The 12,904-nt window shown below is 43.9% G+C and overlaps 1 protein-coding gene across 1 annotated transcript; it reads left to right on the top strand.

Moving 5' to 3' along the window:
• The first annotated feature begins 323 nt into the window (after positions 1–323).
• On the top strand, positions 324–4,183 carry LOC144685065 (insulin-like). The gene is made up of 2 exons (XM_078549600.1): positions 324–510; positions 4,029–4,183. The coding sequence occupies exons 1-2, from the start codon at positions 324–326 to the stop codon at positions 4,181–4,183; spliced, it is 342 nt and encodes a 113-aa protein (XP_078405726.1).
• The last annotated feature ends 8,721 nt before the right edge of the window (positions 4,184–12,904 follow it).

Here is a 12,904-nt window from a genome sequence, read left to right as displayed (position 1 = left end):
TTAAACTGAGAAGCCAAGCCAGCCTATTCAGGAAGAAAGTGGGGGCTCTTTTTTCAAAGGAGGGCAGGGCGGTGCCCTAGCCAACATTTAATCCCTCAATTACCACTACCAAAACAAGTCATCTAATCATTTATCTCCTTAACTGTTTTTGCGATCTTGCTGTGCACAAAATAGCTACCGTGCCTGTCTGTAAACACAGTGGCAACACTTCAAAGTTAATCAATTCATTTTGAAGCACATACCACAGATATGAAAGACATTATGTACAATTATGCAATTTTTTCTTTTCTTTTTAAAAGGGAGTTCCACATTTAATCATTGCAATGGTGCTTTGGAACCAAATCGTGCTGGTGGCTGTATTGATCATCTTTTCTTGTCCTAAAGGATTAGAAACACTACCTTCACAGCACCTGTGTGGCTCGCATCTAGTAGAGACTCTATACTTTGTGTGTGGACAAAAGGGTTTCTACTATTTACCTAAAGCAAAAAGAGGCATGGAGCAGTTTCTAGGTATGTTGACCTGACTCTAGAGACAATGAATAAATGGATTTATTTTCTGCATGTCATAATGATGGGGACTCAAATTGCTGCCCTGAATCTTGCATGGGATCGGAAATCATGTTCCAGCAACATCTGGATTATGGAGATTAGATTTTCATTTAGATGGACTTTGGGGGAATGCTAAGGCGAGCTATAAAATCAGTCCCACTCCTTTGCTAATACTTTGAACAGAAGCATACAACACTTATGGGCCATTCAGGCATCATTGCATGGAATTACAAACAATTTACAGCATAGAAACAGATTATTCAGGCACTGCTCTACATCACCCTCCATGCGCCCTACTTCATCGAACCCCATCAGTATGTCCTTCTCTTCCTTTCTCCCTTACATACTTACCTTAAATACATTAAGTTATTTGCCTCAACTATTCCACTTGAAATCAATTTCAAGATATTCTAACTACTTGCTGGTATAGATTTCTCCCAAATTCTTTATTAGATTTATTAGTGATTATCTTTTTTTAATGGCTCCTAGTTTGGACTCACCACATGTGGAAACATTTTCTTTACCTCTGCCCTATCAAACTCTTCCATAAATTTAAGGACATCAGTTAGATCATCCCTTAGCCTTGTCTTATCTAGAAAAAAGGCTCCCAATCTGCAGTTCAGTCTTTCCTGACAGTTGGAACCTTTCAATTCTAGTATCACCATCCTTGTAAATCTTTTCTTCACCTTCTCCAGTGTCTCTATATCCCTTTTGTATTATGGAGACCAGGATTGTTCACAGGACTGTAAGTGTAATCTGACCAATGTTCCATACACGTTTAATGTAACTACCCTTCTTTTCAATTCTATTCCACTATAAAGGCATTCCAGGGCTTTGTTTGCATTTTTCTGATCTCATTAGCTTGCACTGCTACTTTTAATGACTGGTAAACTTATACTCTGAGATCCATTTGCATCTGTATCCCCTTTAGGCATACGTTTTCCAAGTCGCATATGGCCCTCTTATTCTTCCAACCAAAATGTAAAAATCTTACACTGTATACATTAAACTTCATGTCATTTGCAAAACCATTCTGCAAGTTTATTAATGTTTTCTTGTATTTTATTGCATTCTTTCTCAGTATTAAATATACCCCCAATTTAGTGTCATCTGCAAATTTTGCAATTATATTTCTGATTCCTAAGTTCAAATTGTTTGTGTAAATGGTGAACATCCGTGAATCCAGCGCCAATTTGTGTGGAACAATGATTCCCACTTTCTGCCAGTATGAGTTACTACCGTGAATCTTTAATCTCTGTTTTCTGTTTTGTAGCCACTTAGTTCTCTGACTCCACATATTCTGAGCATAGTCACAAGTCTACTATTGGATATCTTATCAATCGCCTTTTGAAAATCCCAGCAATTCACATCTATTATGTTGCCCTTTACTCTTTCCCATTGCCCGTTTCTAAAAGAGCAATCCAATTAGGCCCACGCCCTTGTTCTTTCCCCATAGCCTTGCAATTTTTTTTCCCTTTTCAAGTATATATGCAAGTTCCTTTCGAAAGTTAGCATTGAATCTGCTTGCGCCACATCATCATGCATTTTGGTCCAGAACATACTCGCTGTATGAAAACAATATTCTCGTCAATTCCCTTCTGTTGCCAATGTGCCTAACCAATTGCTGACACAGTCACAGCCTTCCTCCCCATTGTGTGCATTTCTTCACGTTCACTGCTGCCTCAATGTTCCCTGAAATCCTTCTGAGAGCTATAGTCCATAACTGCGTGAAAAGTGCGTTGTTCAGCGAAGAGGCTTTTCAAGTAAACTTAGGCCACAATTTTTAGCTCAGTGGGTGGGCGCGCGACCGACTCGACCGAGCGTGAAATGACATGTGATGATGCCAGCCAAGTGTGTCGATGTCAATGCGCAGTCGCGCGATAGCTCAACAATTAAAAGGCCTATTAAGGCCATTAAGTTATCAATTGTTGTTAATTTTTCACTGCCTGTTCAACCTAACAATTGGCGGGCAGGCGAAAAGGCCAAGCGGCCTTTGCATTTTTTTGGAAACCTTATCCATGGGCAGGATGTGGTTTCGAAAAGCAAATATAAATGAAATAAAAACTTAAATTTTTAGTTAAAAGCATGTCCTTGCTCATGTGACAGAGTAATATGAGGGGACATGCTTTATTAAATTTTCCTGTTGTTTAATAGTTTTTTCAATATGTTCTTCATCTCCCTGAGGCACAGAGCTATTCCGCGTCTCAGGCAGATTATTCATGCATGCGCAAAGTTTGTGCTAGGCCTGCTCGCCCTCCTCCCCCGCCCACACAGGCAGCACTTAGCGCTGCCGCTTGCGTATCACGCTGGGCAGACCATAATTGGCCCGCCAGCGTGAAATCACGATGCACTGTCGATCGCGGGCAGCAGGCGGCTTCCCGACTGCCCTCAGCCACCCCTGCCGACCCTGCACGCTAAGGGCAAAATTCTGCCCTTAATGATGGAGGTTGATAGAGGTGTGAACGCAGGTTATTTCTTCCTCTCAATGACATGATGTGGGAAAATGATGGTCTCTGTTCATGCATATACATCCAATCACAGGATGTTGTGGACGGAGTGAGAGTGCACGGATAGTTAGGGGAGGATGCTTCACAGCAGGAGCAAAAATTTCTTGTGGAAAAGACAGTAAAAGACTGCTGATACTGGAAATTGGGGGAAAAGCAGGAAATGCTAGAAAAACTCAACAGATCCGGCAGTATCTCTGGAGAGTTAACATTTCAAAATGACCTGAAACATTGGGCTGGATTTTACACTCCCCTGCCAGTGGGTTTGAAGGCAGGGTCACGAGCGAATGGTCTTCCCTCCGCCTGCCTGCCCACCCTGACCTGTCAAAATGCTGAGGAGTTGGGGGGAGGTTGGGCAGCCCACCCAATTAATGGTCACTAAAATGCCTCATCCCACCACCACCGGTATTTCCCTGCGGCGGCGGGGAGGGGGCCCATGCCATGTGGAAAGCCTAATAGCTTTAGCTGCAGGCATTGGGCAAGGTGGGGGGGACCACCTTTGCAGATCCCATAGTACTTTTTGCACCCACTCCCCAGGTCATTCCCCCCTTATCCTTACCCCTGGCTTCTTGAACCCAGCCCCCCTCAACTGCTCTCTGAGATCCATGGCCCTGGGCTTAGCTGGGCTCCTTGGCGTGGTGGGACTGCCTGTAGTTCCAACTGTGGCCATCACTCTCAGCTGGTGCTGATGGGACTACAGAGTTGCCACTCATCCAATTGGCCGGCAGCTCTCTAAGACAGGACTTCCTTCCTAGATATGGGTGAAAGTCTTGTCATAAAGCAATTAATGCTGCTTTCAGTATTAAATTGCTGTAGGGCATTAATTAGGATTGGGAAAGGTCTCCCTCATCCCATCCACCACTGAATTTTTCACCCATAAAATCCAACCCATTAACTCTGTTTCTGTCTGCACAGATACTATCTGACTTTCCGAGGACAGGAGAAATGAAATATTGTTGAATTATTCTCTTTCAGCATTACGTGGTCAAGAGTCCATTCAAGAAAATGAGACAGAGCAGCAATTTCCATTCAATAAACGGCTGGGCCAGATGAAGAAGAAGGGGATAGTGGATCACTGCTGTCACAATACCTGCTCCCTTTACGATCTGGAAGGCTACTGCAACCAATAAGAAATATAAGGCGTGCAGCCATTGTGTAGGAGGCAGGTTCATTGTCATATCATTTATTTTTTAAAAAAATTCTCTAGCTGTGCAAAAATTCTAAATAACTGGTGGAAAATTGCATAAAATTGCATTTTACTTTTATTGGAAAACATAGTCATTTTTAAATGCCTTTGTCTATTGCTTTGTCCCTTTATCAAAATGAATGGAGCTGCCTCCTGCATTTATGTGAAGCATTCTCTGTTTATATGGATGACCTGGCACATTCTATGCACTTTTGCAGATTGAAACAGTCTGTAACCTATTACTTAAATTTAAATTAAAAATAAAGAGCAGCTTCTGATGCCTCCAATTTTCTATTTCAATTCCTTTTTTTAACTGCCTAATTTGACTTCACTGTGTCACCAAAACAAACTGCACACAAAGCAAGATATTTTCAATTTGTTGCTGGTAAAGGCAAGTGCAATGAATGCAACTTGAAGTGAAGAAAATCAGGGCTTGATACAAGGTAGAATAGGGATTAAAGATGGCCACTGTAAAATCTGAAAAAGGGATTAAAGTGTTGACTGTCCACTAGCTCAGCTGCCTAATTTGATGGAGTCATGCATACACAAACGGTCCTAGTTTCAATGCCTGTGGATAAATTGGCTCCTTTCACTGTTGGCAGTAGTTGGAGTGCTCCAAACTGCCTTCAATGCTCCCATGCTCTGGATTGGAATTTTTTTGGGTGATACCAGCTTCTGATCCTTTCATAGCTTCAGATTTGATCAAAATCCACAAAATCCAGAATTATTGAAAAGAACAGAAATGAGTAGAAAAATTTGACTGCGGATTACATTCCCTCATACCAGTACTGAAGAGAAGGATGTCCATTTAAACTCACCACTTCATTCTCAAACAATTTCTTGTATATTAAACCTGAAACAAATGATTAATGTACATTTCCCCATTTCTGTTTACCGGAAGCAGATAACAAATAATCAGGTAGTGGCCAGTATGTTCTTTAATTTTGTTGCACTAGTGCCTTGAATCACAGGGAGAGAGGATTATTTGTTTGCAAATTTCTCTTCTTCCACAGTTAAAGAGGGCATCGATGCACTCTAGTACATTGGTAGCCATTTTTCATGTGAGTCTAAGCTGTGGGTGTTGATAGGGTCATTCAGCTTTGGAGGTGCCATAGCTAAGTTAAATCCCATCTTTACCCACATGCACTGTCTGCCAGGAGTGATAGGATGGCTATCAGCTGGAAGAACTGAGGCTGCTTTTCCTCTTCCCAGGCCAGGGCACTGAGGTCAGTGGTAGTATCCCTGGGCCATAATTATTCCCTCATTGTGCGGGCTCAGTGGGAGCAGGCGGGGGCAGTCGGGAAGCCGACCGCTGCCCGCGATCGGCTTTGCTCCGCGATTTCACACAGGCAGGCCAATTAAGGCCCACCCTTCATGGATCACAAGCGGCAGTGCTCAGTGCTACATGTGCGGGCGGGGGCGACGAGGGAGAGCGGGCCTGAGGCGCAGCTGGCGTGTGTGAGAGGGTGCTTCAATCTCCCTGAGGCGTGGAGCTGCCTCAGGGAGATTGAAGCGCTTTTTAAAATAATTATTAAAGACAGTGAAAATTTTAAAAAAACATTCCCCTCATTTGACTCTGTTTTTAATTCAAAAATAAAGTTTTCAGTTAACGTTTATTTGCTTTCGGAAACATCATCCTGCCCGTGGATGAGGTTTCTTAAAAAATGTAAAGGCTACGTGGCCTTTTCGCCTACCCGCCAACCACAAGGTTGGACGGGCAGCGTAAATTTGATTTTAATTAGCTCGTTAATGGCCTTAATAGGCCTTTTAATTATCGGCAGGCGCGCAGCCAACTCCAGCGCACGCCCGCCGAATGAAATATCATGCGAGAGCGCGAAGACGTCGGGATGCACGCCTGACATCATTGCGCTCATATTACGCTTGGGCGTGTCAGGCATGCGCCCGCACGCCAAACGTAAAATTCTGCCCCAGATTTCCCACTAGGCTCACCAATCTAGGATGGTCATTAATGGCTGGCAGGATTATTATCTTAAAAGTATATTTTTTTTCTCCAATGCACCAGTGCAAGCTGCAGGGCTTGCTTTTCAAACCTTTGAATCATTGGATTGCAAGCAAGATAAAGATCAAAGAAGCAATATCATGGAGATCAAATGGAACCAGAGTCCAATATTTTGTCAATAACCACAGCTGCTCACCCAGGTTCAACTATCCAATAATGATGAAACAAAGCTATCTCCATGGCATTGTACAGAGGGGAAACTGAGGCAGCTGTTGCACCAATTTTAACCATAAAGAGGACACTGCCATTAGCAGTCAATGCCACCTCCTCCCTCAACCTTTTCAGATTTTTCTCCTCACAGCCTAGCAAACAGACAATTTCCAATTTCAGCCAATTTGTTGCCCAATGGTATAGGAAGCAAAGTGGCACATCACCAGGCTTGATGTCCATCATTCCCAAAACCACAAACCATATTGCTGATTTTACAACTGATAACAGGAGCAAAACAAATGGAACGGCTAAAGTACAGCTTCGCTTCCTCCTTCTTTCAGCTTTTACTTGGGGTTGCCACAATGCTGGATGATCACCCTTCTCCATCTCCTCCTGTCAGTCACCCATTCCTCTTCCAATCCCTGCGTTTAAGTCTCTCGCCACCGCATTTTTCCATCTGGACTTAGGCCTCCTTCTTTTCCTTCTCCCTGGCAGCCCCATCTCCATCACTCACCTCACATTTCCTCTCTCTCTCCACAACAGATAACCATACAATTTGTCTCTTCTTGATTACTTTCTTTGATGCTCCTACAATCTTCGCCGACACCTTGATGTAGCGGTTCCTGATTTTGTCCTTGTCACTCCGCGCATCCACCTCAGCATCCACATTTTGTTAGTAACCAGTCATTGTTCCTCTCTTCCTGGTGTTGCCCAAGTTTCTGGACTATATAACAAGGCAGGTCTCATAACTGTCCAGTAGATTCTTCCTTTCAGTTTCAGCAATACGTTTCCATCACATAGCATTCCACTGCAATTCCTCCAGTTATTCCAACCATAATTACTCCACTGCTTAACTTCCATTTCCATACTTCCATCTTCAGCCACCACTGACCCTAGGTACTTAAAACTACTCTCTAAGTCTTCACCTATAACCTTTATACTTTCACTCTGATCCTCTTCTCTAGGCTCAAATTGACAGTCCATAAATTGGGCCTTTGGCCTACTGATCTTCATAACCCTGTCTTCCAGTGTTTTTTTCCAGGTCTCCAGTCAGTCATATTCTCAGCATCCACACCACATAGCTCAATATTATCTGCAAACACCATTCACCATGGCACTTCCTGCCTCACTTGCTCAGTTAGAACATCCATGGCAATCAGGAAGAGGAAGGGGCTCATGTCTGAACATTGGTGTAATCCAACTTTGGCTTCATAACTCTCACTCTCCCCGACACTGCTCCTTACTTTTGTCTGACATGCCTTGAGACCCTCGTTTGCATCCAAACAGTCATATATTTCTTCCATTTTTGGCATTTTTGTTCTCTTCTTTATCTTCTTTGAGCCATGATTGTTTCTGGCAATTGTATGGCATTGGATACCACTTGGTAGGTCTTAATTAAGTCTTCACAGTCTTAAGTAGGTTAACTGTATTCATTACCTGCAAGAACTACGTACATATATACCATAAAGGGTTCAAGCTAGGAGCTGTCTCCATGCTTGATTATGCACATAGCTCTGTCCAACACTAGAGTGACCCCTAGGTGTGGGTCATGTGCTCTCTACCATCACTGTGTGGGCGGTAATGTATTCAGTTGCACATGAACCCTATATGTGGCAGACCTTTATACTACAGTTTCCACTTCTGTTCCAGACTTTCTCCTCCATACAGTCATAGAGTCATAGAAGTCTACAGCACAGAAAAAGGCCCTTCGGCCCATCAAGTCTGTACAGGTCAAACAAGCACCTAACTATTCTAATCCCATTTTCCAGCACTAAGCCCATATCCTTGTATGCCATGGCATCCAAATGCTTCTTAAATGCTATGAGGGTTCCTGCCTCTACCACTCTTTCAGGCAGTGAGTTCCAGATTCCCACCACCCTCTGGGTGAAAAAATTCACCCTCACATCCCCTCTAAACCTCCTGCCTCTTACCTTAAATCTATGCCCCCTGGTTATTGATCCCTTCACCAAGGGGAAATGTTCTTTCCTGTCTACCCTATCTCTGCCCCTCAATTTTATACACCTCAATCATGTCTCCCCTCAATCTCCTCTGCTCCAGGGAAAATAATCCCAGCCTATCCAATCGTTCCTCATAACTAAAACTCTCCAGCCTAGGCAACATCCTGGTAAACCTCCTTTGAACTTTCTCTAGTGCATCACATCCTTCCTATAATGCGGATTCCAGAACTGCACGCAATACTCTAGCTGTGGCCTAACCAGCGTTTTATACAGTTTCAGCAAAACCTCCCTGCTCTTATATTCTATGCCTCGGCTAATAAAGGCAAGTATCCTATATGCCTTCTTAACCACCTTATCTATCTGTCCCACTGCCTTAAGGAACCGGTGGACATACACACCAAGGTCCTCCTGATTCTCGGTACTTCCCAGGGTCCTACCATTCATTGTGTATTCCCATGCCTTGTTTTCCTGCCCCAGTGCTTCACCTCACAATTATCCGGATTAAATTCCGTTGGCCACTGATCAGCCCATCTGATCAGCCCATCCATATCCTCCTGTCATCTAAGGCTATCGTCCTCACTATTTACCACCCCACCAATTTTCGTATGATCCGCGAACTTACTGATCAACCCTCCTACGTTCAAGTCTAATTCTTTTATATACACCTCAAACAGCAAGGGACCCAACACTGATCCCTGTAGAACCCCACTGGACACAGGTATCCAGTCACAAAAACACCCCTCGACCATCACCCTCTGCTTCCTGCCACTCAGCCAGTTCTGGATCCAATTTGCCAAATTGCCTTGGATCCCATGGGCTCTTACCTTTGTTATCTGACTCCCATGCGGGACCTCATCAAAAGCCTTGCTGAAGTCCAAGTAGACTACATCAAATGCATTGCCCTCATCTACACACCTGGTCACCTCTTTGAAAAATTCAATCAAATTGGCCAGACATGACCTCCCCTTAACAAAAACATGCTGACTGTCCTTTATTAATCCCTGCCTCTCCAAGTGTAGATTAATTCTGTCCCTCAGAATTGCTTCCAATAATTTCCCCACCACTGAGGTTAGACTGACTGGCCTGTAGTTCCCTGGTTTAGCCCTTCCTCCCTTCTTGAATAATGGTACCACATTGGCTGTCCTCCAGTCCTCTGGCACCTCTCCTGTGGCCAGAGAGTTATTGAAAATTATTGCCAGCGCCCCTGCTATCTCCTCCTATGCATCCCTCAACAGCCTGGGATACATTTCATCTGGGCCTGGGGATTTAATTACTTTTAAACCTGCCAGACCACTTAGAGCCTCCTCTCTTTCTATGCTAATTTCTTCAATTATATCACAGTCCTCCTGCCTGATTTCCATACCCACATCGTCCCTCTCACTTGTGAACACCGACACAAAATATTCATTTAGAACCCTACCTACGTCTTCTGGCTCCACACACAAATTACCACTATGGTCCTTAATGGGCCCTACTCTTTCCCTAGTTACCCTCTTATTCTTAATGTACTTGTAAAATAACTTTGGATTATCCTTTATTTTACCTGTCAATGTTTTTTCATGCCCCTTTTTGTTCTCCTAATTTCCTTTTTAAGTTCCCCCCTACACATCTTATTCTCCTTTAGGGCTTCCGCTATTTTGAGCCCTCGGTATTTGCCATTAGGCTCCCTTTTTCTCTTTATCCAATCCTGTATGTCCCTCGACATCCAGGGTTTCCTGGAATTGTTGGTCCCACCCTTTATCTTTACTGGAATATGTTGGCCCTGCACTCTCCCTATTTCCTTCTTGAATGAGTCCCACTGCTCTGACGCAGATTTACTTAAAAGTAGCTGCTCCCAGTCCACTCTGGCCAAATCATATCTGATCTTATTAAAATCCACCTTCCTCCAATTTAGAACTCTGATTTCTGGCCCATCCTTGTCCTTTTCCATAAGAACCTTGAATCTAACGGAGTTATGATCACTATCTGCAAAATGTTCCCCCGTTGATACCTCTACCACTGGCCCGGCTTCATTCCCTAAAATTAAATCCATGACCGCCCCCTCTCTTGTAGGACCTTCTACGTACTGGCTTAAAAAGCTCTCCTCGGTGCATTTTAAGAATTCTGCTCCCTCTAAACCTATCACACTATGACTAACCTAGTTAATGTTGGGGAAGTTGAAATCCCCCACTATTACCACCCTATTATTTTTACACTTCTCTGAAATTTGCCTACATATCTTATGTTCTATTTCTCTCTGACTGTTTGGGGGCCTATAGTACACTCCCAGAAATGTGATTGCTCCTTTTTTGTTTTTCAGTTCTACCTATATGGCTTCATTTGAGGAGCCTCCTAAGATGTCATCCCTCCTTACTATTGTAATTGATAACTTGATCAATATTGCGATACTCCCTCCTCTGTTCCCTCCTTCACTGTCTCACCTGAAGACCCTATATCCTGGAATATTGAGCTGCCAATCCTGCCCCCTCTCTCAACCATGACATCTCATCTCTGTGACAGCAATGACATCATACTTCCATGTGTTAATTTGTGCCCTCAACTCATCTGCCTTATTCATCAGACTCCTCGCATTAAAATAAATACCATCCAACTTTGCCAAATTTCCTTGTGCCTTAACTGGCCTATAATTTCTATGCCTTCCAGACTCACTTGATCTCTCTTCTAATTTTGGCTGTGCATCTCCCCCTGCTGAACCTCCTCTCAGTATCCCATCCCCCTGCCAAGTTAGTTTAAATCCTTCCCAACTGCACCAGCAAACTTCCCCCCAAGGATGTTGGTCCCATTCCGGTTCAGGTGCAACCCGTCCTCCTTTTATAGGTCCCATCGCCCCCAGAAACAGTCCCAATGCCCCAGGAATCTAAAGCCCTCCCTCCTGCACCATCTCTGCAGCCAAGCATTTACCTGGACTAACCTCCTATTTTTATACTCACTAGCGCATGGCACCGGAAGTAATCCAGAGATTACTAACTTTGAAGTCCTGTTTTTTAATCTGTTTCCTAGCCCCCTAAATTCTGCTTGCAGAACCTCATCCCTCTTTCTACCTATGTCGTTGGTATCAATATGTACCATGATCTCTGTCTGTTTACCCTCCCCTTTTAAAATGGCCTGCAGCCATTCAGTGACATCCTTGACGCTGGCACCAGGGAGGCAACATACCATCCTGGAGTCATGTCTACGGCCACAGAAACACCTGTCTGTTCCCCTTACTATCAATTCTCCTACCACTATTGCTCTTCCCCTCTTTTTCCTCCCCCCCCATGCAGCTGAGCCACTCACAATGCCATGAGCGTGGCTGCACTCTCTGGAGGAACCATCACTCTCACCATTTTCCAACACAGAAAAATGGTTCTCAAGCGAGATGCACCCTGAGGATTTCCTGACTACCTGTCTGACACCTTTCTTCTGACTGATGGTCACCCATTCCCTCTCTGTCTGCACTTCCGTAAGCTGTGAGGTGACCCACGTCTAAAAACGTGCTATCCACAAAACTCTCAGCCTCGCAGATGCACCTCAGTGCCTCCAGCTGCCAATCAAGCTCCGAAACTCAGAGCTCAAGTAGCTGCAGCTGGTGGCACTTCTTGCACACAAGGTCAGAGCGCAAGGAGCATCTAGGACTTCCCACATGTTGCAGGCAGTACATAACAAGGGACTGAGCTGCCCTTCTATGCCTCTAGTTGAAAAAAAGCCTTACTTTAAGTTAAATACAGTAAAGAATGTTCAATTATTTATGCACTTTAAATAAATACTAGAACCCTTAGCTTAATCTATTTTAAACTGGAGGAAAAAACTGGAGAAAAACACTTACCCACTACGCACCAATCAGCTCTCACCTTTGTGCTGATGTCACTTTTTGAAGCTTCCCCGCACTCGCGCTGGTTCTGATCTCTCCACCGTTCTCTCGCGCTGTCTTGTGATTCACTCTTGTTATTTTCAACAAGAACTGACTGCAGGACATTCTTCCCAGACTGCTTCATGCGATGCTGACTGCAGGACACTCTTCCCAGACTGAATAAAAGCCAAGTTGGAGAATGTGGGCCTGTGGCCATGATGATCTTTCACACTTCACCAGTTTTCCTAATTAAATCTACCATTGTGTTCCACTAGTCTTTCATGGTGTCTATCGTAACTTATATTCCTCTTAGCTGTCTCTCCATCAGCTCTCTGAATACGTCCTTCACTTGCAGGCCTTTGCGTTTCCACCACCTGATGTTCTGTCGACCTCTTGTTTGCTGCTGTTTTCTTTTCTTTGCAATCAGCTCCACCATAATCACTCTTACGTAGTCAGTGCCTTGCTTGGGAAGAATTGTAGTTCTTTCCTTCCTTTTCTAACCATGATGTAGTCTAGATGTGTTTCCCTACCACCACTGTTGTAGGCTATAAGGTAGTCTCTGTGCTTTTGGCACTAGGTGTTTAGTATTACCTGTTGGTATGACATGGCAAACTCCAGGATCTTGGATCCTTCTTCATTGGCTTCTTCAAAACCATGTCCATTATGGAAAACACCATATCCTGTTTTTCCTTTCCCCACATGTCTCTT

This window comes from Cetorhinus maximus, chromosome 9 (genome assembly GCF_964194155.1).
Source record: "Cetorhinus maximus chromosome 9, sCetMax3.hap1.1, whole genome shotgun sequence".
In the NCBI taxonomy this organism is placed as follows: domain Eukaryota; kingdom Metazoa; phylum Chordata; class Chondrichthyes; order Lamniformes; family Cetorhinidae; genus Cetorhinus; species Cetorhinus maximus.
This window is presented reverse-complemented; position numbering and strand designations above follow the sequence as displayed.